The 22,460-nt window shown below is 48.0% G+C and overlaps 1 protein-coding gene across 3 annotated transcripts in view; it reads right to left on the reverse strand.

The window, feature by feature from the left end:
* Positions 1 to 17,959, reverse strand: part of GALNT16 (polypeptide N-acetylgalactosaminyltransferase 16) — a 71,560-nt gene extending 53,601 nt beyond the window's left edge. For 2 of the 3 annotated variants that reach the window (XM_057420052.1, XM_057420051.1), the window contains exon 1: positions 17,654 to 17,959. In XM_057420052.1, the coding sequence (XP_057276035.1) occupies positions 17,654 to 17,857 (204 nt within the window). In that variant the 5' untranslated portion in view covers positions 17,858 to 17,959. Of the gene's footprint in view, positions 1 to 17,487; positions 17,621 to 17,653 lie in introns of those variants that run through there. The other variant, XM_057420053.1, reaches the window with a different exon arrangement.
* Between the last annotated feature and the right edge of the window lie 4,501 nt (positions 17,960 to 22,460).

The following is a 22,460-nucleotide window of genomic DNA, read 5'->3' on the forward strand; positions in this document are numbered from 1 at the left end:
AAGAAAATAATTACAAAGATGATGAAAATCTTCTGTACAAAAAAAAAAAGTCTCCCTAAATTATCACAATTATAATATCATTACAGCAGGCACTCATAGCTGGGCTGCAACATGAACCTCAAGGCTGTCAGTATACACCCACACAAGTAACACACACACATCTCCCAGACAACTCTGTTCAGAAACTGCACATAACCACACCTCAGGTTTCCTAAAGAAAAACTGATTGTTCCTTTCTTTCCTCATCTGAAAGTAAGGAAAATCTGCAGGGATGTTTGAAGAGCTACTGTTCTCTGCAGTCTAAAGTGCAGAGGAAGAAGCACAAGGAAACACAGTTGGTCCATTCTTACCATATTGCAGTATACTTCCCCTCCAAACTGACTCCTTTTATCCATCCTTCCTGGCACCCAGCAAGCTCTCCCCATTCCATTTCACATAGATGCACTGAATCAGAGTCTGTAAGGCTTTTCTATCTCCAGGTTAATATTCACCCTCTGGGTTATGGAGCCAGCATGTAGGCCCATGGCTCGAACTGCAAGGATATTTCCAGCAAGGCTGCTCCTGGAGCCCTTGGAGCTGAATTGAGAGCTGATAGTCCAAATAGCACCTTTACACCCAGTCCCCCCACTCAGCACTGAACTGAGTGCAACATCTCCCCATTAAATGACTATCTTTAGCCTGATAGCATCTTAACAGATGAAAGCTCATACAAGCACTGCATCATCCATCAGATATGCCTTTAATAGATGACTCCTGTGATAATAAAAAGCAATATGCAGAACCAGTTCCCCTAATGACTAATAAATTTTGGAGGGAAGCAGCAAGCTGGAAAAGCACATGTAGAACATTCATCCCTATCCTCTGTTTTCTTACACATTCATTCACCCCTTCAATCTCTTCCCAGAGCACTGTTTTAACCTGTGTGAAGCAACAAGTTTTAAACCAAGAGGGGAAGGAACTCCCTCAACTTCTTTTAGTTGATGATGTCACCCTTCACTGCACACTTCCCTCTTACCAGGTAAGTGACAGCCATCATCCCTCTCACAGCCCCTGGTTAATATCAGGTTAACAACGAGAATTCCCTTTGCAGTAAACCAATCACCTCCATGCAAGTGCTTCAACCTTGAGTACAAATATCAGTGGGAAACAGAGGAAAAATGCTTTTCCTCAGGGACCACAGCAAGTGACTGGTGCAGGTCAACCTGGCTCCATTCCTCTTGTTTTCCCCTACACTCCTTCCAAATACAGCTTGCACCCCTCATTGTCTTCTCAGTTCTGCTACTGGAAGATGACACCTCTACCCCCAGGTCTCTCATGATGTAGCAGGGCCCTTGTCTCCTTCTGGTATAGGGCTGTACTGGCTCAGCCCCTGCCTCTTTCACAGCCCAAAAGGGAAGCAGGATTCAGGAGCAAGGAAATACAAACATCATTTGCAGACAGATGGAGGGATGTTTTGGTAAGACTGGGTTCTCCTGTGATTCTTGACCTCCCAAGCACTGTACCTGCTAGCAGCTGGCAAAATCTGGACGAGTGGCACAGCAATCTACAGAGCAAAGTAAGATTAGTGCCTTAACAGAGCAAGAGGACCAGTAAAATAAGTGCCTGTAGGCTCTTAAATATTCTTGCTTCTTTCTGCAAGCTACCACAGCTGCATGGCCCCAGACAGATGTTTTGAAGGACACAATCACTGATGTTCACAAGACAGCAGCAATGTCTTGCAGAGCCCTTGAGAAGTGATTAACACCCCCTTTCCCTCTCAGCTCAAAGAGAGAACTGCAAGACAGGGAACAGCTTTATAAAACACCTACTTTCAGGTCTACATAAGTCCTTCATCTGAAAGGCCTTACAAATCTCAAACTCAAAGTATTTATCTTAATTAACTGCTTCCATTCTCCATCAGATACTAAAGGTTTGAATGCAACTTTTTATTTTTTTTTAAGAAAAATATTGCACTATAATTAAAATCCAATAACAACATTCTCTGCCTGGCAATACCCACTTTAAACACCAAGTTTTATGCTTTTTTTGAGCCAGTGAGGCAATTTTACATTACTCACATCTTAAGGAATAAACTTTTCTAGAGAAGAGTTGAATCAAATAATTAAATAATTAACCCTCAGTGCTGTACATGAGATCTTACAAGGAGGAATCCAATAAGCTATGGATGGTCAGTAAATTCTTGCCTATTTTAACTAAAATCTCTTCTAAGGGTCTGTAACTTGTCCTAAGACACACAACAGATTCTAAAATCATTCATGTCTGGGCCCCCAAGCTACAAGTTAGACATTTGAAAAACTGCACAGAAACTATTCTGTTGCAATACTGTTGGAGAAGAAAAGGGAGCATTACTATTTTTTCCTGGACAGAGAAGGCACCACAGCCCCACAAGTCAGTGACTCTTCAATCATAGAATCATAGAATAGTTAGGGTTGGAAAGGACCTTAAGATCATCTAGTTCCAACCCCCAGGGATGCATCACCTAGACCATGTCACCCAAGGCTCTGTCTAACCTGGCCTTGAATACTGCCAGGGATGGAGCATTTGCCACTTCTTTGGGCAACCTGTTCCCGTGCCTCACCACCCTAACAGGAAAGAACTTCTTCCTTATATCTAACCTGAACTTCCCCGTTTAAGTTTTAACCCATTACCCCTTGTCCTACCACTACAGTCCCTAGTGAAGAGTCCCTCCCCAGCATCCCTATAGGTCCCCTTCAGATACTGGAAGGCTGCTATGAGGTCTCCACACAGCCTTCTCTTCTCCAGGCTGAACAGCCCCAACTTCCTCAGCCTGTCTTCACACAGGAGGTGCTCCAGTCCCCTGATCATCCTCGTGGCCCTCCTCTGGACTTGTTCCAACAGTTCCATGTCCTTTTTATGTTGAGGACACCAGAACTGCACACAATACTCCAAGTGAGGTCTCACGAGAGCAGAGTAGAGGGGCAGGATCACCTCCTTGCATGTGCTGGTCACGCTCCTTTTGATGCAGCCCAGGATACGGTTGGCTTTCTGGGCTGCGAGCACACACTGAAGCCGGCTCATGCTCATTTTCTCATCAACCAGCACCCTAAGTCCTTCTCCACGGGGCTGCTCTGAATCGCTTCTCTGCCCAACCTGTAGCTGTGCCTGGGGTTGCCCTGCTTCAGGTGTAGGACCTTGCACTTTGCTTTCATGAGGTTCTTAACAATTCCACAACAGTTTGTTCCTCTTCTGAGACTGATAGGCACTGCACATTTGAGAGCAAGGACAGACAGAAATGCTTGTTCCACCCTCCCTAATTTTGAAATATTCCTTTAAATTCCAAGTTAATGCCCACTTAAACTTGAAAAACATCATGCTCTCATGAATAAATCTTCCAGGCAAGACCTTTCATCAGATTGTATTTGGCAGAAGAGGTACTTTCAGCCCTAACTCATGACATGAAAGCACAGAAGACAAAGGGGTAAAGATTGCTTAACACTTTAGTCCCAGAAGAAAAGTGCAAGAATTGTGCAGAAAGCATCTGCAATAGAGCACTCGCTGAAGGGCAGCTCTTAATTAAACACATGGACAAACTCATCTCCTATTTAGTAATACCACTAATCACTGAGCTTTTGTGCTCAGAGGACAGAAGCAGCTGAAAAATTGCAACTTCAACGTTCTGAAAGAGATGGAGTTGGATTTAGCCCTATACTGGTGTAGGTACACCCAACTGCTACAACACTGGCCATCTAGTCCAACCCCCCCACAATGAGCAGGGACATCTTCAACTAGATCAGGTTAACCAGAACCACATCCAGCCTGGCCTTGAATGTCTCCAGGGATGGCACATCCACCACCTCTCTGGGCAACCTGTGCCAGTGTTTTACCACCCTCAGTGTAAAGAATTTGTTCCTCGAATCCCACTTGAATCTCCCCTCTTTCAGTTTAAAACCATCACCCCTAATCCTGTTGCAACAGGCCTTGCTAAAAAGTCTTTTCTCATCTTTCTTATAGGTCCCTTTTAAGAACTGAAAGGCCTCAATAAGGTCTCCCCAGAGCCCTCTCTTCTCCAGGCTGAACAGCCTCAACTCTCTCAGCCTTTCCTCATAGGAGAGGTGTTCCAGCCCTCTGATTATTATCCCTCCTCTCAACCCTCTTCAACAAGTCCATGTCTTTCCTGTACTGAGGACTTCAGAGCTGAATGCAGTACTGTAGGTGGGGTCTCACAGGAGCAGAGCAGAGGGACAGAATCACCTCCTTTGACCTGCTGGCCATGCTCCTTTGAATGCAGCCAAAGATACAATTGGCCTTCTGTGCTGCATCACACATTGCTGGCTCATACCCAATCTTTCATCCACCAATACCCCCAAGTCCTTCTCCTCTGAGGTACTCTCAATCGCTTCATCCCCAGATTGTGTTGATACCAAGGGCTGCCCCGACCCAGGTGTGGATGCTGCACTTGGCCATGTTGAACCTCATGAGATTTGCATGCATCCACCTCTCCAGCTTGTCCAATGATGAATTCTTCTAATAAAGAACCCTGTGTAAATGGCATGCACCTCACCTGAGGGATTTTGTCCAAACCAGGAACCTGCTTTGAGGATAAAATTCAGTTGCATAGCTAAGGTAAGCACAGACTGCAGAGACACTTTTCCTTCTGCTGAGCAGGAGCCAATGAACCATCCCTGGACAACTCATTACTGTTTTCCTCATTCAAGTCACTCATGATAAGTGCCTACAGAACTGCAATATGTCACACTTGTAAACAGAGACCTGAGCACTCTCAATGCTGCATTCCAAAGACACCCCAAAAAGAGAAGCGCCATCCCTGGGGGTAAAGCAAGCTGGCACTGTGCATCAGCAGTGTATATTGACCTTGCTCTTCCTTAATGCACCTCTCCCCCCACCAAAAGAGCCATGACTATCTGGACATGCACTGAAGCTCTAGGGAAGGGGTTGTCAGTCAAATGCCCAGTAGGAAAGACATTCAAAGAGAAAGTCAATGAACCTGAGCAATCAGTGTAAATCAAGGCTTTAACCTTCCCAAGCCTCTCTCAAACTGCTGATCTGTAAAAGAAGATGCTTAAGGGCTTACCATGTTTCTAAAGAGTCAAGTGCACCAGACATGTCAATGCAAAAAATGCTCATTATTAAAAGCACCAATTGAAGTGTCTCTGTTGTACTGTCTCTGGACTGTTCTGTAAAAACCATTGGGCAGAGCAGATGCTACTACAGATCTGTTTAACATAGAAATACAGACTCATGCTCAGCCTGTACATCTTTAGTAAATAGATCCTTGGCTTGTTGCAGTATCTAAATCCTAACTAATCTGACCCTAGAAACTGTCATAACTACAGCAGCCAGTACCCCAGTTTCTGGTGTATAAAACAGCAGTTTCTTTTTATTGACCAGCAGAGAGAAATCTGGCTGCCTAGCAGCTGAATCAGATGGGAGCAGCCCCTTTCCCACGCAGCAAAAAAACATTCAAGGAAAACCATCCTCTATCCTCTGCTCTGTGGTAACATCATTAGGCCATGACGTATAGCCAGGCCATTTAACGTAAAAGGAAGAACTCTGCCAATGGCATTTCCCTCGCCTGAATGGAAGGGAGGCTGTTAAATTATCTCTGAAGGAGGAGATAGGCCCCTCTAACAGCAGTCTTCCTAAATCACACATCTTTAAAGGAGGAGCTCGTTTTGCTACAAGAAGCAGCCACATCCAGTCCAGTGACACTGAATCTTATTCTATAATCCCTGCATCCTTAGATAGTATTTCCTTCTGTTTTTAGACCTTCAGCACTCAATCTGCCTCAATACAAACTAAAACCACAGTGCTGTGCATCCTGCATATCATATTGTCAACCTATTTAACAGGATGGAGGGAAGGAAGAGCTATTGGATGATTTCTGCACCTCCCCAGACAAACAAGAGGCTCCAAGAGATAATGTGGGCCATTACTGCAGGAGGCAGGCAGCATCTGCAGGAAGGCTGCTGGGATGATACAGTTATTTTAACACCTCCACTTTCTGTCACTGATGCAAACATCACCGTATGTGTAAAAAGGAAATAAAAAAAATATAAAAATAAATAAATAAAATAAAAAAAAACCCAACAGCTAACTACAGCCCTTCTTCTTTGCTAATAAACTCAAATAGCTGAAGTGACAAGGTAAGAAAGACAATATTAAGAATCCACACTTCAACAAACAAGCAAACATTTTAAATGTATTTTAATGTTATTCATCTCACCCTACACTAGAAGCACAAACCAAAGACAAAAGTCCTTGCACCCCATGCTTCTTTATATGCCTTTCCCATTTGCAGGGAACAAAAAGAAACCACTTCCAAGTTGACATAAGCTAGTTCAGCAAACCAAGGAGAGGACTGCCGACCACCTTCACGCTCTCAGGAAGGCACCAAATCAATTTAATTAAAAGCTAAGAGAGATTTTTTTAAACTAAGAGGTTTTTGAGCAGTGCACAATAACAAGTTCTTTTAGGTCAACACTTACTAAACGCATACCTTTCTCCTTGCTAGACTTGGCATCTGTCTGGGGAACAGATAGTTGAGCTTCCCTCTAAATGACACTGAAGACATTCCATGCAGTTTTTTTCATATGTGCTTTGGTAATACTGGAGGTACTGAACTGGCAGGAGAATTGCAAACACTCTTCTGGAAGCACATCCTACAGGGAGCATGAGTGGTCCTACCAAACAGGAGAGGATTTTCCACTCACCCTTCTCAGGAGCAAAGGTATTTACTCTAAATCATCAGGGGGTTCAGTCTACCTTGGATATTTTTTCTCCTTAAGTAACTCCAAAAAGCCCATTTCTGCTTACAGTGCAGAGCCACTCTGAAGAACCAATTCTGTCCTGATCCTGTAGTGCTGTATGGAGACATTCAAGAAACAACAGCAAGTCTGCCCCCCCCCCCCCCAGTTTCTTATTTGGAGGTAAATTAGTATAACCAGCTGAATTCACCCTTGTAAAATTCTGCTTCTACAAGAGGAGATGCTGCTGTTTGTGCTTGAATTTGACTATTAGTAACTTCTGGCAAAAAGGACATATACTTGATCAGATGGTATTGCCTCATGCAACTTGTGCCACCAGACCGGCATGGAAGTGTTTCAGCATGCAGGTACTGATGTTGCTGTTATCTATCTGCTTAAAGAACTTGGTAGCAAGATGAAAAATATTTGCTACACTACAGATACCAGGAAGTGTATTCCCAGATGAGAGACCATTCTTTCTTCTGCAGAGAGAATTATTGAAGTGCCTACAGTGTATTTTTTTCCCCAGAAGAGCAACTACTGCTGGTCTGAGCACAGAATCCAGACACTGGTTACAGATGTCACTCGGCATTGAAAACAACATAACATGGGGAACCTCACTTTACCCTGATTGAGAATTTAACTCTCCAAAGGCAGAATTAAGACTGAAGAAGCAGCAGCAGCCCCAAGGAGCCCCACTGCTCCGCAGATTGCCACTACAGCCCACGAAAGGAGTGTTCAAACACCATTCAGTATTAGGGCTGAGGTGGGAGAGGCTGAAGTTCAGCTCCCAGAGCTCAGCAAACAGCCCGAGGTTTAATCCAGTTCAGCCTGGAGGGGCAGCACAACATGGCAAGTCATGCTGTTAAGCAGTAACACGTTTAATGATTAACATTTGCACATAGAGGAATCATTTGGAAGCTTTTTATAACCCATCTCCCCACTCTTGCTCCCAGCAGCTTAGCCCCAAATCCTGCTTCTTTCCCCAAATGAACATGCAGAAAGAAATGCACAGTAAAACCTTATTGGCACTTTGGGGAGATTAAGGGAGGGAGGAATGTCCCCACACACACCCCCAGCCACAAGCCAAATTAATTCCCCCCAAGCTGTTCCAGCCCCCCCCCCCCCCCCCCGGTTACATTAAGTGCCAAAGTGGGTTTAGGTGACCAACTCATCACTGACACAGAAATTACAAGGGGTGAGGAGGTGGTCCAAATGAATTACCAAGGCAAAGTGTAAAACCCTAACAAGAATGAGGTACAGTCAGTTATGGCAGCAGCTACCATGAGACAAACTGTTTTAATCATCTCCAGGTAGTAGCTGGAATCCAGTACCAAATTCTTTGAATTCATGCTGGTACTCAGATAATGCCCAAGCTGTCTTGGCTTCCATGGTTAATAACCAAAAGTTAGCAGGTCTCAGTAATAAACACACCTTCCCCCAACCCCTTTCTTCCATTCAGCAGAGATTGATCTTAATCTCAGCTGTACATCAGGGAAATGGAGGGAAAAATGCTTTCTACCCCCAACCCATCATCTTACTTGCCTAGGGAAGTTATAAACTCCCCAGGACAGAGGCTGTCTTTTGTTCACATTCTGCCTTGCACAAAAAAGCATCCAGTTTGGATACCCAAACACCCCTACAAAAAGGGATCTCCAGACAATCAGGAGGGACCCAGCAGCACAGGCTGTTTGTGAGACTGGACCAGGAGCAAGACTTACTGTGATGGCTGCATGACTTTGATGTGCAAATTGCTTGGAATATGATGGCAAGGCGACTCCTAAATCCAGGCACACTTGGGGCAGCCCCTAAAAGTCTGCTATTCAACACATCTCCCTGCTTCTTTCTCCTAACCCTGAAGAGCCACAAAACAAAGCTCGCACATACAGAGAGTCAGCTACAGAGATGCACATCCACCTGTGAGCTGGGCTACACACTCACCCAGCATACAGAGATACAGCCAGCTGACTCTCAAAGGGCCCAAACTGACAGGCAATGACCAAAACACATCCCAATTTACCCCTATCAGATATGGGACAGTGATATGGGAATTTCTCTTGGGAAGAAAAATATTGAACCAATAACTTAAAGCAAATTCTGATCTCAATAGAAGTACTTTCCATTCAAATTCAAGAAGCACTCAGGTATCCCCCTTGATTCACAGGTACAAGGAGCAGCAAAGGTCAGACTGGTACCAACCACAAAGGGCAGAGCTGCACAATTAACAGCTGAAGGGCAGCAGAAAGAAGAATGCAGGAAAACCCTACCTTTTGTATTACCCCTGCCAAGCACAATCATTTGTATCACCTCACTGTATTTCCCTTCAACTCCAGCACATCCTTCCTGAAGGTGAGGCTTTGGGCCCAAGAAAATTAATTAATAAATAATTCACAATTAATAACCATTTTTAATAATGCTGTAAGCTGAGGGGTGCAAGCAAATCAGCACCTTTTTCCTACTAAGCAGTGTGACTCAGTCTTCATCCTGCACTACAAGGATAGCGTTTACTTTCACTGTAAGCCACCTCTTCATGGCTCACCTAACATGTAGCACGAGATTTGTGTCTGTTCAAGACCCTGATCTGAGCCAGGAGCCTAACCACTGACTTAAAACCCTTTCATGCTTAGCCAAAGGGAGGTTTTGATAGGTGCTTGGACAGCCTCTCCAAAGCTAGACCTCACTTGACCTCATCATTGCCTGACTCAATGAATATACAGCTAATCCTGAAACACCATTGATTTCCTAGCCCTTCCCAAGATTTCTCTGGGGTTGCCCTGCCAGTGTGGTCCAGTTTTCCCAGCACAGACTGGAAACACTCCAGCTAGCAGGCACAGCATAGCAATCTGGCATTCCAGGGCGCAGCACAGCCAGACTTAGACCACCCAAATGCAGAGAGGGTGCAAACAGACTCCAAGTTAGCTCAGATTTGCTCCAACACATTTTTGGAAAGGGTTACCTCATTGCAGAGCATCCATCCTTCTGCTGCGAACTCAACCTCAGTATAAACACCACATTGCACTCCAAGCAATGGGAGAAACATGACTGTCCCCCCAGCCTGCATTTGGTACTGCCAGGGGAGCCACCTCTGCAGTTCCTGAACAGAAAACCAAAAGCCTTAACATTAGAGAAGCAAGCATAGCACCAGCAGGGACATGGGAACTCAGCATCCCTGTACTAGGGACAGGGGTATACTCTACGCGCTTGTCACAGCCCATACCAGCCCACCCAGAGATCCCTTTGAGAGGTTGTGCCCTATCTTTGGGCGCAAAACCGGTACTTCAGCCAAACTGAGACATCTCAGAAGGTTCTGTAACACATACATCCTACTCCATCAGCAGCCTGGTGTAGCTGGTAATGCCTACCACACAACTAGACCCCCCAAAAATCTCCCAGAAAGGTATAAAGAAAACAGACAAACACACACATGCATATTACAGCACTTGGGAAATACAGCACAATCACGTCACTGAGCACCAGGAGTCTGCAGTGAGCAGACTTGAAACAGTCACATTTCCTAACTCTGATACTTTGGGAAACTACATAAGCAGCACAGAAATTTCTAAATTTCCCTGCGTGGATGTGGTGGCTCCCGTTCACACTGCCACTGCATCCCCATTCCCATGCTCGGAGACTAACTCACCAGTTACCCAAGGAGCTGCACTGCTTTCCACAGCTTTTACGTGCACTTCCTCATTTTTTAGTCTTTTTACTGCATGCTTGATACCAAAAGGCACAAAAGTACAGCATGGCACTACTGAGCGTGACTCTCTGGCACTGAATACTTCATTCAGGGCACTCAGCATGCGAGCAGATGGAAAGCATCAGGGTTTTCTAATTTTGTCCTGCAGGAAGAAGTTTTCAGAGAATCTCTGAAGTCACCTTCACTGGGCAGGAGCACTTTTGCAGCCAAGCTGTGGCTGTTTCAAGATTCAGCTTATCCAAAATAAAAACACAAGAAAAATACTCCTTTCTTTTTCCCCTTCCAGGCTCATCAAAGGGCTGATGCAGGTTTCAGCACAGTTGCTTTCTCTCTCCCTGCTACTTTAAAACAAAGCCTCCTCCTAGGTACCACATTTCAGCTTACAAGATGAAAAAGTTGGGAAGTAGGAGAAAGAAAACAGAAGGTTAAAGTAGATAATGTTCTGCAGCTTCGGCCAAATGTCATCAGTTCCCATGCTATAACAGAGTCCTGACCACGACACCTTGAAGCCTGAATTGCAAAGTCAACCCTACTGCTCCATCATGGCAGAACAACCAGCCAAGCATCATCTGACCAGCCAACACAGCTTCCCTTCCCAGGGGCAGCCCCACGTGGCAGCTTCATTCACGTCCCAGAGTAGCAGGAGGCTTAGACACCAACAGTGCTGCGGGACCTGCATTGCCACTGCAGAGGTTGAGTCTCTGCAGGGACGATGCCCCTGAAATAGCTGAAAGAAAGCAGCTCCAAAGACAGCATGAACTGTCTATCAAATGCTCAGGCTCTACCAACATCAAGAAATTACCTATATGCTCAAAGCACAACACAGACTCATAGAATGGTCTGGGTTGGAAAGAACCTTAAAATCGTCTAATTCCATACCTTCTAGCACAGGCAGAGACACTTCCCACTAGACCAGCTTGCTCAAAGCCCCATCCAATTTGGCCTTGAACACTGGCAGGAATGGGGCATCCACAAGTTACCTTGGGCAGTCTGTGCCAGTGCCTCACCATCCTCGTTAATGGTGAGAAGAGAAGAATTTCTTCCTTACATCTAACCTAAGTCTCCCCTGTTTAAGCTTGAAAACTTGCAAGCTAAGCCTCCCAGAAGCCCTGCGAAGTAGATAAAAGCTCCATTTTAGACTTTGAGGAAACTTAGACACAGCTGAGTTTGCAGCTCAGTCTGTAAGCCAGCTTGGCTCCCAGGATCTCTCTTTAGTTATGTCTTCACCTTAACGCAATAGTACGGTATGTGTTGTGGATCACAGTCTCTGCACTTGGCACCGTACAGACAGAACAGCAGTGACAACTAACATGATGAGCCCCAAAGAGCCTACAACCTTACTACAGGTGCTGACAAATAAGGCTGGAGGAGCACAAGGGGGTTGCATATGCCACTGAAACAGGAAAGAGAGAAGGTGGTCCTGGGACTGCCGCTGGGATGCAATGGGATAAGGCCAACCATCTGGCATCATATGGAGATCCAAGGAAGAGCAAGAAATACAACACGGCCACATTCTGCTCTGGGGCTTTCCCTGCAGAAGGGAGATCATGTATGGCACAGGCCAGCCAGGGTCCCCCACTGACCCACGTGCTTCATCCCCAGCAGGTTCGCCTGTTTATTTCACTGCCTTTGTGCTAGGCTGCATGTTCTTCTACTAGGAATAATTAAGTCATTTTTCAACACTCCAACACAGCAGCCCCAGCTCATTGCTGCTGAAACAAAACCGCATCTTCTCCCCTTGCATTTCAAGTGACTCCTGACTCTGGGATGAAGCTCCTGGCCAAGTTTCAACCTCAGCAAACAGCGACCCGAGATGTCTGTCAAAGGCTTCTCTTTCCTTCAAACACTGCTAAATTTTTAGCCTTGAAATCTTAGTACAGTTTTGTGCACACAAAACCAAATCTAACTGGGGAAGCAGCTGCACACTGACAGAACACTTCAGCTTGCTACAATGTGCAGCTGCTTCACCCACTTATTTAGTGGGAACAAAATGGTAAAAACAAAGAAGTCATCTTCAGCAGAGCTGCCCTGCACACCATGCCGGGCTGCCCAGACGACCATGCTGCCCAAGCCCCAGCTACCTCACTGCAGCTACCTTGTCACTGTGATTAACAATTAAAGCCAAAGCTGCCAACTGGATTTTATTAACATCATTATCGTGAATCATTTCTTTTATTTTACTTTTTAATACACCACATGGGCCACCAGCAAAAATTAAATATGAAATAGTTTTCTGCCATTTAAACAAACAGCATTCATTCCCACATTTTTGAAACATAAACAGTGTAAATAAAATATTAAGCTGTCAAACTGCCACTGAATCTTCCTGCTGCAGTAATACCCCTGGAGAAATAGTTAACAAGTTATCCTTTCCCAGGGAGCTGGCGCAGGCCTCTCATCTGCCGTAACAGCGATCCACAGAGACCCGACAAAATCAGTGTTGCAGGTGTCTGGTCACAGCAGAAGCAGCTGCCATAAACCCCCAAGTATTAAGGGCCAGTCCTCACCCCTCAACACAAAACCACCCAGCATAAGAGCAGAAAGAAACCCATATAGCCATGTTCCTGATCTTTGCCCCAAAAGGCAGGAGATGCCAGAGTGAGCAACCTCGTAAGAGTCAAACAGTAAGGAGACTGTTGAAGTGAGCTGTGGCATCTCATTAAATATTAGGCCTTCTCTCTCCACAGCACAGCAGGCCATGAAATCAAACCTGTACTTCACAAACTTGACAATATGTCAATGCACTGTTTGGCCAAGTCTACCGGGGTCTGAAGACGATTACATCAAGGTAGTCTTACACAGTGGCGAGTACAAGTGTGGGTAAACACAACAGTTTGGCTACCCAGAGAAGCAGGGAAACCCCAGCCGCTGCCTATCTTGTGGCTAAACAAGAGTGAGAAACAAAGGATTGACATCTTTCCTCACCAACTTGCTCGATGCCTACAGACACTTTCAGTTATCAGCAGCACATCCCAGAGGATTCTCCCACTCACTGTCTCACCACAGGCAGGTGACTCTCAGTTCAGCAGTGTTTGCAGAGCATTTGGAAACCCTTTGCTACAAGGGAAAAGAACACCTTGATCTCATCTCCCTTGTGCTCATTTTATACAGCTGAGCACATGGTAGAGAGGAGCCAGGAGAGCTGAGCCCAGGCGGTCTGAGCCAGTATTACAGCACAAGGTCTCTCAGCTGCCGAACAGGGTCACAGAGGAGCTACACAGGTCACACAAGTTGGCAGGACAAAGATAAGAGACAGCGTACTTGCTCCAAAGAGCAACTGAGTACCAGCCTAACATGATTCAGAGCATTTAAGTGATGATACTCTTCTATCACCATCTCCCAGCCACATCGCTGCTTTCCTGCTAAAAAAATAAAACAAGAGGAAGATCTGGTCATGCAATATTCAGAGGCAGCAGTCCTGGGCTCTGCCCATGTCTGCACCATGCTAAAGCAGACAAGCAGCATGTAGTGAATGATTAAGTGCCTTTATGCAGTGTGGAAATCACGCCAGTGATGCCAATGTCCTTCCAAAACACGTGTTGCACAGCTTCTGAATCCAGGAAATTTCCAAGGAGCAGGAGGCAACCTGCTGCCTGGGAGGGGCAGGGAAGAGCCCAGGGAAGAAGTCCACCCTCCAGAAACACTCAATTTACAAACCAACTATTAGAGGGTCCAGGGATCCTCCTCCTAATTGAAATTAAACTATGCTGTGATCCAGAGAAAAAATGCATTCCTAGGACTGTGACACTCACTCGTGCTTCCACCCCAGGTGGAAGGGAAAACACGCAGGGGCTCAGTGTGCCACGTAGTCAGCCGTGCCCTTTATCAATTTCTGCATGTTTATTTCTGGCATCTGTAGGACCCATCTGGGGAGAGGCTGCTGCAGAGAGTACATGTCAAGATTTCTGGATATAAAGCAGGGATCTGGAGAATTACTAGTAATGCACAAGCTATTTCTGGAACTTAGATCTCTGACAGCCCTTCTGCCCCAACTTTAATAGTCAGACCTCCCTTGCTGACTCCAGAATTCGGATCATAAGCTTAAAGTTGTGCTAATAAACATGAGGTCAACAACAGGAAACCAGTTTCAAACTCAGACTTGCAATTGACTGTAGTTTGTACCAGGGATTATTTTTATTCTTTGCACTGGGAGAGGATAATGAAAAAGCCCACAAGGCCAGCAAGCAATTCAAGTTTTAGAAGCCACGCAACTCACCATCATTTGCCCAGGATTTGAAGTGTCCCAGCACCGACACAAGAGCAGAACTCTTGGACTCACCCAAAAGACAAGATTTTTTCTTTTTCCCAGACAGAAAAGCAGCCAACTTTAGAAAACTGAGAAAATATTTTCCAGAGACCCGTAAGTCACATGAGTCACCCTTATTTGCAGATGAGCCCAAACCTGAACTCCAACACCATCACTCACGCAGAGCAGAGGAAACCAAAAGCTGGAGCAAAATGGGCAGTTTTGCAGGAGGCCGAGGACACGAGAAGCAGGGGGAGCATAGGCACGCCTCCTCTCTTACACAAGACTGCCATTATACATTAAGTCAAGCAATTCAGCTTTGCGGGGAATGAACTCAGGGTTGAGGGCTCTGCACTGCAAAAGGACAGCCGCTGCTCTACATTTCTCCAGCAGGGCAGTTGAAACAGCACGTTTTCCATGCTAGCTGGGAGAGGGCAGTGGGCACTGCCTCAGCCCGCACGCTGTGCACCCAGGAACTGGAGAGGGATGCGTGCTGAGGACCGCTTGCGCAGCTATAGCCCCACAGGCTCACACGGTCAACTCGGCTCACAAGACCAACTGCTCAGACCCCAGCTGGGTACCGTCCCCCGCAAGGGGTGATTTCCCTGAACCCCTGCCAACCTTCCTGCCCCATGCTGCCTGCAGTCACTTCCCTGCTTCCACCCAGCAGTGCAGGCAGAGGCCGTGCTGGGACAGCTTATTTACCTCCCATCGCAGTGAAGCCCTTCAGGCTCTCCAACAGCCGTGCCACTGCACAGCTACAACAGCGCACACATTGCGTTTTACCAGCTTGTGTCTTATGGCAACCCACCAAACCCTTAGGAAACCACTCCGCATGCATGAGAGGAAGCCCAAACACCAGAAACCACCCCCCACCCCCGTTTCCCTTCTCCATGCAAACAGATCGTGGCAGGTCAGGATGTGATATTTCCACCATACCCCACTGTCAGGTGCATGAGGAGAGGTTCCTCCTTTGTCCCAGCCACCGCCTGCCAGGCAGACCAAGACTTAAGGGGAAGGAGGGCTGGCATACTCCAGTGGCTGAGGGGCAGAAGAGGCAAAGGCTGAATATATTTCCCCACACAGGGATTTCAGGTGTGGAGCAGAGCTGGGATGCTTTACATTGTTCGGGAAGCCGGACCAGCTTTGGAGCGGCTGTCACACTGCACTGTAGCTTGGAATGAGAGGCTTTGTGGTTAGCCATGAGCATGTACCGCCTCCCGCCAACAGCAGCAACATAACAACGTGCGGCACTGCCACAGCATCCTCCTCCCGAGGGCTTTAATATACTTAGCAGACAATATGGATTCATGTAACCTCACAAGCCCTCTGAGAGGGGGTAAAATAAATGCCGTAAAAAAAAAAAATAAAAAATGGATGGGATAAGCAGGAGAACGGAGAAATAAAACTGCCAGAACAGCATGTTCAAGCATGCATAAGAAATCAAGGGCTCAGGGGCAGCTTCCCCCTCTGCTAAGGTGGAATCCAACAGTCAGCAGTGCTCCAAATCCTCCGTTTGTTCAACTCAGCCCCGGCCAGTTCAAAAACATTTCTCAGCACACTCAAAGGGCTATGGCAGTAACAGCACCCACACAGAGCCCCTCGTCTGGGAGACACTGTGCTCGTTTCCATAGTCCTGCTCTGTAGAGGGGCTCTCAGCAGAGCAGCCACAACTGCTGACAGCCCCCGGCCCTAATGAGCAGCTGCCCAAAAGCTTCAGTTTTGACTTTTGAGTTTTGGCAGGTGCGAGACATGGCTGAGGGTCTCAGCTGAAGGGTTTCCACCCTGCAACCCGAGGACTAGGGATGCTCTCCCAGCATTTCCCAGACATTCACAGGCTTCCCAAACCCACACCCCTACCTGCCACCCCACTTTACAGGTGGGGAAAAGAGAGACACAGGCCAAAACCCCCCAGTGTCAGTCAAGGAGGAAGCAGAGAGCCCCGGCCCCTGCTCCAACCCCAACCAGGCTGTTGCTGCTTTTGTTCGCTTCCATGTGTGCGTAACCAGCTGATAAATGGATTTGCAGCCAAAGAGTGACACACAGTGCGGTTCCCGAACTGCTTCAGCTGGATCACTCCTGGGAATTGTACTGCTGAGGCACTTTTGCTCCAAGGGCTGGTTTATTCTTATGAAGCTACTGCGTAGAGTTGGGAGAGCTTTACTGCTGCTGTTACACAGCTGAAGGAGGACAAACCTCCTCCACGGACAGAGCAGGAAGGTCCTCATCATCCTTAAGTCAGGAGCTTGATTTTGTCACCCTACTGAGTCCACAGACACCCAGTGAAGGCAGGGAGTGGGGCTTTTAAAGAAAATCTGAAGTAGCACATCAGGTCATCACTAGGACTCCGCGGGTTAAGAAGGAGCCCCAGGGGCTCCCCCCATCTCCCACCTTACCCAAAACCTGGCCTGAGCCCCACTCACAGGCTGCTGTCTCTGGCTTAGAACTGACCCAGCTTGCAAGCTGTGCCCTGGTCCCGTTTGGCAGCAAAGGAGAGGGAGCCAAGGCAGAGGCTGGTACCATCTTCACAGTATGCGTGTGATGCTGCCTGCATCCCTTGTCCGATGCCCAGAGCCCAGCTGCCGGGGAAGGGCTTGCAAGAGGTCACAGCTCTGATATGGTCTGACGGGAAAACCTGCGATCCCACACACATGTACACTACACATACATATATATAAAGTACGTGCCTCTTGAGCACGAACCAAAACCCTTCCAGCCGTTTCACCCTCCCTTTTTCCCGGCCAAGGGCAGCCGCGCAGCCGGAGCAGCAGTGCCCGGCGAGCCGGCGGACAGGAGACAACTCGCAGATACTTTACCCACGACGCTGCTCGCCTCCCCTGGGGTTTGCCCACCCTGCTTCCCCGCTTGTCGCGGCTGCCATGGTGACAAGCTCGGGTGCTGCCACAAAGGCAGAGCAGCCCGAAGCCCTGCCCGCTCCCCGCCGCGGCAGGGCGGGATGCTGTGCGGCCGCGGCTCACTCACGATGAGGGGGATGGTTCTCTCTTCCCGGCGGAGCTCCAGCCTGCCGGCAGCCCTCTGCCCGCCTCGGGAGCTGCCGCTACCGCTGCCGGCGGACCTGCCGGCGGCCACCGAGCGGGGCTTGTTGTCCTGCCATAAGTAGTAGAAAGTGCCCAGGATCCATGCGACGGTCAGGATGGCGATGGCATTGGCCCTGATCCTCCTCATGCCGAGCGGCCCGGGGAAGCCTGGAAGCGCTGCCTCGACGGGCAGCGGCGGCTGCGGAAGGATCGACGGGAGAGGCGAGAGGCGGCTGAACGACTGGCCCCGCACCGCCCAGCCGCCGCCGCCTGGTCCTAACGCCTCGCCCCCCCGCTCCGCCGCAGGGGGCGGAGGGCTCCGCGCCGCTTCCTCCGCCTCCTCCTCCTCCCGGCCTGGCCGGCGGGGGAGCCCCCGGCCGGCAATGGGCGCCGGGGCTGCGCGCTGCCCGCCGGCCGGCTCCGGAGCCTTTGAGGATGCGCTCTGCGCTACAGCTGGAGCGGCGCAGCTCTGGGAAACCGGGTACTTCTGCGGCCGGCGGGTGGCACGGCTCAGCCCCACGAGGCAGCTGCTGGGGACGCGGTGATACTGCGAGGTACTCTCCCGTACCGACAGCCCAGGCCCCTGCGCTCGGTGGCGCCCGCCACAGAGTACTCTGTGTCATAAGGCTGGTGACCAGCGAGCACACCAGGTGCAACCCATAGTATACGGGATCTAGATGCCCACTCCATAGAGATGGGCACATCCCCAGAAGCATCTCACTCTGAAGCCGTAGTGGTTCACAGAAGGAAGGCTCTTGGGCTGACAATGGACATGCAACCACCCAGGATTACACGTGGGCACAAGGGCTGGGTGTCTGGGTGAGTGCTACAGCCGCAAGGCCTTTGGAGCCCGGCAGGAAAGGAAGCAGTGGAGGGACAAGGATGATACAATTCCGCATTACAGGTCATTGCCAACGCTGTAGTGTTAAAAAGCTCATTTAATCCAGCCCTGGGGGCAGCTTAGGCAGCAGACCGTCCAGCTCGTGAAACCAAGTCACATTCAGGCACAGTACCGCTGCTGTGCAACTAGGGCTTAAGGGTTAGAGGGGGCGGGAGGAGGTACCAAGAAAACTACCAGCAAAGACACACACTTAGAAAATGTGAGCGCCCCCAAGGCACCTGAGCAGGGGGTGAGAGGATTTGAATCACCGCACAGAAAATGGGAGCAGGGCTTCTAAATTGCTTTCTCTTTTTTTTTTCTTTTCCGGGCCAAATCCCTCTAAATGTAACTACAACTTGCCCTGCTAAACTGCCCTTCCAGGATTGCCTGCACACTGCTTGTTTCATGAAGCATAGCACAATACTCTGTCAGACTTGTACTGTGCTAGCACTTGGGGCAGAGAGCTATTGCTAGGACCACCACCTCCCAGGTCTGCATCGTGGCTCCACACCAGCCTCCCTGCACAGCACACTACACTCCCAACACAGAAAGGTGTTACAAAGCATCTTACATCCTCCAAGGTATCTTCCCCAATAACTCATCAACCATCTGCAGCTTCCCAGGCCATCTGATCACAGCCAGCAGCAAGGGGAAGTTGGAGACATTCAAGGCAAAACCAGAGTCCTATAAGCGGTCAACAAAAACATAATTAACCCAAACTTCCCCAGCCCATGTCTGGCCCACTGGTATGAGTGACCTGTGGAAGCTGAGCTCCCACTGTTCTCTGTCTCTTTCACAATCCTACAAAAAAAGGGCAGCTGCTCTCCTATGTGGGTTTGGATGCAGCAGCTGCCTGGATTGCAGAGGGACATGAAGAGAGGCAGAGGAGTTGTGTCCAGGATTCAGAAAAGGGAAGGAGATGGGAGAAGGATATGTCGAAGTCCCTCTGACAGCAGAGCCAGCCCCATACACTGCCTTCTCTTTCACTATTGTGCAGATCATAACAGACTTTGCTTGATTCCTTTTTAGTCATTTCCCACCATTCTGTGAAATACACTACAGAAAAGCAAATCACTCAGTGATGGAGAAATGTGGGAGAAACAGGAGAAAACCCTCTGCCCCAACACTTGAACTGAAAAGACCACCTTCTCCTGCCTTCCCAAGTATTCTGCTTTCCACCACAGCCATTTATTTTCTTCCTTGGCTGCCCTCCTGCTAATGCACTCTACAAGCTGCCATGCTGTCACCATTGCCTCCCCACACCACACTTCACCACTTTCAATCATTCTGGTGGTGATGTTCACCCAAGTATCTCAGCTTCAGCCAAGTCTCTAACAGCTGAGAAGTCCCCTGCAAGGTGATCCCAGCATCAGCAGCTCAGCAGAAACCCAGCTTCTCAGATTTGCCAGGTACAGCGAAAGGGACTTTTCCCTTTCCACAGCAGACACCACCTTTGGGGCAAAGACACTTCACACTTTATTCCCTATGCAGGACAAGGGCTGGAGGAGCCCTTTATTTTCACAGCATCACCACTCCAGTTTTGCAAGTGCAGTATAACATTTGCCATCTGCTAGTAAATCCCAGCATTTGCCGCCACTACAGTACAGGCTCACACTCTTAGGGCTGGCCCCAAGCCTCCGCTTGTCTGGAGCAGCCATCAACCCCAAAGCTAAGCGGGTACAAAGCACTCCCAGGTGAGCAAGGGAGCAGAGCGATCTGGTCCCACTGTGCTTCAGAGCTGCAGTCACTGCCCAGGGCAATGTGTCAGCAGAGAGATGGGGTTATGTTGGCACTCGACCTGCACATGTACAGGGAGCTGTACAGGACTGCACTGCCCATGGCAGAGATCAGCAGGCAGGTGCTTGCGCCCAGCTAGCCCTCATTCTTGGAAGCAGCTTGCACTCAAGCTTTGCAAGCTGACTGCATGCTGGTGGGTGCTCTGTCATTAATGAGCTCACGGTCCTAGGGAAGAGGCTCCCAAGCTCTCAGCAGCACTTTCTTATGCCTGCAAAACACACTGCCAAAGCCCTTTTTGCTATTCTGTCCCCATCACATCCTGTTATTCCCAGAGGACTTCCAGCAGTTCAGAAAACAGCACAGAAAACAAAAAACCCACCAAAATTGAGTTTACTTGTACTACCTGGGTAATGTGGGCTGCTGACAGCTTACACAAGTGACAGGAACCCTCCTGTGCAGAATCACTGCTTTCTTTCAGTAACACAATTCTTTAATTACAAGAAAAATACAGCTGAGATCATTTAACCCTTTCATTTGAAGACCCCAAGTCCCTTTCAAGGGATGGCCTATGGGTACGTGCCAGAAACAAGTGCAGAACTCTGTAGGCCTCAGCAGAGCCCCAAACAGAAGTCAGCTCTGATGTAGGAAGGACAAGCTGAAGTTCAAGGAGTCTTTCTCATAGGAGAAAGTTGCTTTTACTCTCTTCTCTTCCATGTTTCTGCAGCGTTGCTCCTGCAGAAACACAGCCAGAGTGAGGGATGGTGAAGCTTAGGTGAAGCAGAGGCTCTAGTCGAGGACCCCAGTGAAGCACAGCAAAAGCACTGAGTTACCTACACTCAGAGCTGTTGGCACAACGGCTCACACTTGCCCACAGGTTCCCAGTTCAGCAGAGGGAAGATACATTTGCAGAGACCCATTATTAACATTGCCTAAGCTTTGGGACCTATTTGAGCTGGAAGGGCATAGGGAGTGCTGATGAAGCTCTAGTTGACCAGAAGGAGGCAGGACCTTCAGGACACTCGCAGCAGAAAAGGCACGTATTTTGCAGCACCAGGCTTCCACATGCTTTGAAGGTGTCTCTACAGTGATGTTTCACCTTCAGGATTCAAATATCTCACCAGAAGATGACTAGCTCCCAAGTCTAAACTATTGGTACCCAAGATCCCATGGTCTGCAGCCAGAATTTGCAATGATTTCACTTCTGACCACACAGCTTTGCTCCAGAATCTCATCTTTCTTTTTAAAAGATGATACACTTCTAGCCTTATGTTTCAACAGGGATCTCTGACAATATGAATTGTTCGAGTACAGCTATACTGTAAGCTGTGATGTTGCATGCAGATATTAGAGCCAGCCCCATTATGGATAACAAGAGTACCAGAAGCAGTCTGGCACAGAGATCTCCACTCAACACAACCTGCAATGTAGACACACAATGAGTATTAACAGTGACAATACTTAGCTGCTGATCTTTCCAAAAGCATCAGATAATTCCATAAATGCCCTAAGTGACCTGAGAACCATAATACAATAAACTGAACAAATAAAGATTATACAAAACTCACAGCAGAATTATGGGGTCTTACCACCACCACCACACTTGCTCTGTGTTCAGTTTCCTTTATAGCTGTTCCATGTTAGAGATATTAAGTCTTTTCTTATTCTGTGATAAGCTTTGTACAGTGGAATAATATAAGGGAGCCCTTGACAATCCAGGTAGCTGATTCTTTAGCAGAAGCATAGGCTTAGTATTTGGTGAATAATCTAGATATGGAATGGGGAGGGAGGAATATGACTGGCTACATGGAGGAAGTTTATGTAGGGTTTGAGAACCTTATTTAATTTATAATCACTAAGGCCCTAGTCAGCATCACCTCCAAAGGAAAGAGATCTCCTAGGGCCATGAATATTGAACAGCGCTCTCGAGAAGCCATTTTAGTGTCTTTGGCTGAGAGCCTTGATAACAACACCTAGGATAACAGATCTGGTGTCCAAAATTCCCCAGATAAAATTGAGACTATCTTTGTTGCAGGGGAAAAGACAAGCATCGTCCGGACTTGTCATCAGAAAAAATGAAGTGTGGCTGCTCTGCAGTTATGGTGAGACAGTGACTGTTTCTGCAGTCATCTGACAG

Source organism: Pezoporus wallicus, unplaced genomic scaffold (assembly GCF_028554395.1).
Source record: "Pezoporus wallicus isolate ANWC-B61680 ecotype Strahan unplaced genomic scaffold, APGP_CSIRO_Pwel_v1 contig_5418, whole genome shotgun sequence".
In the NCBI taxonomy this organism is placed as follows: Eukaryota; Metazoa; Chordata; class Aves; order Psittaciformes; family Psittacidae; genus Pezoporus; species Pezoporus wallicus.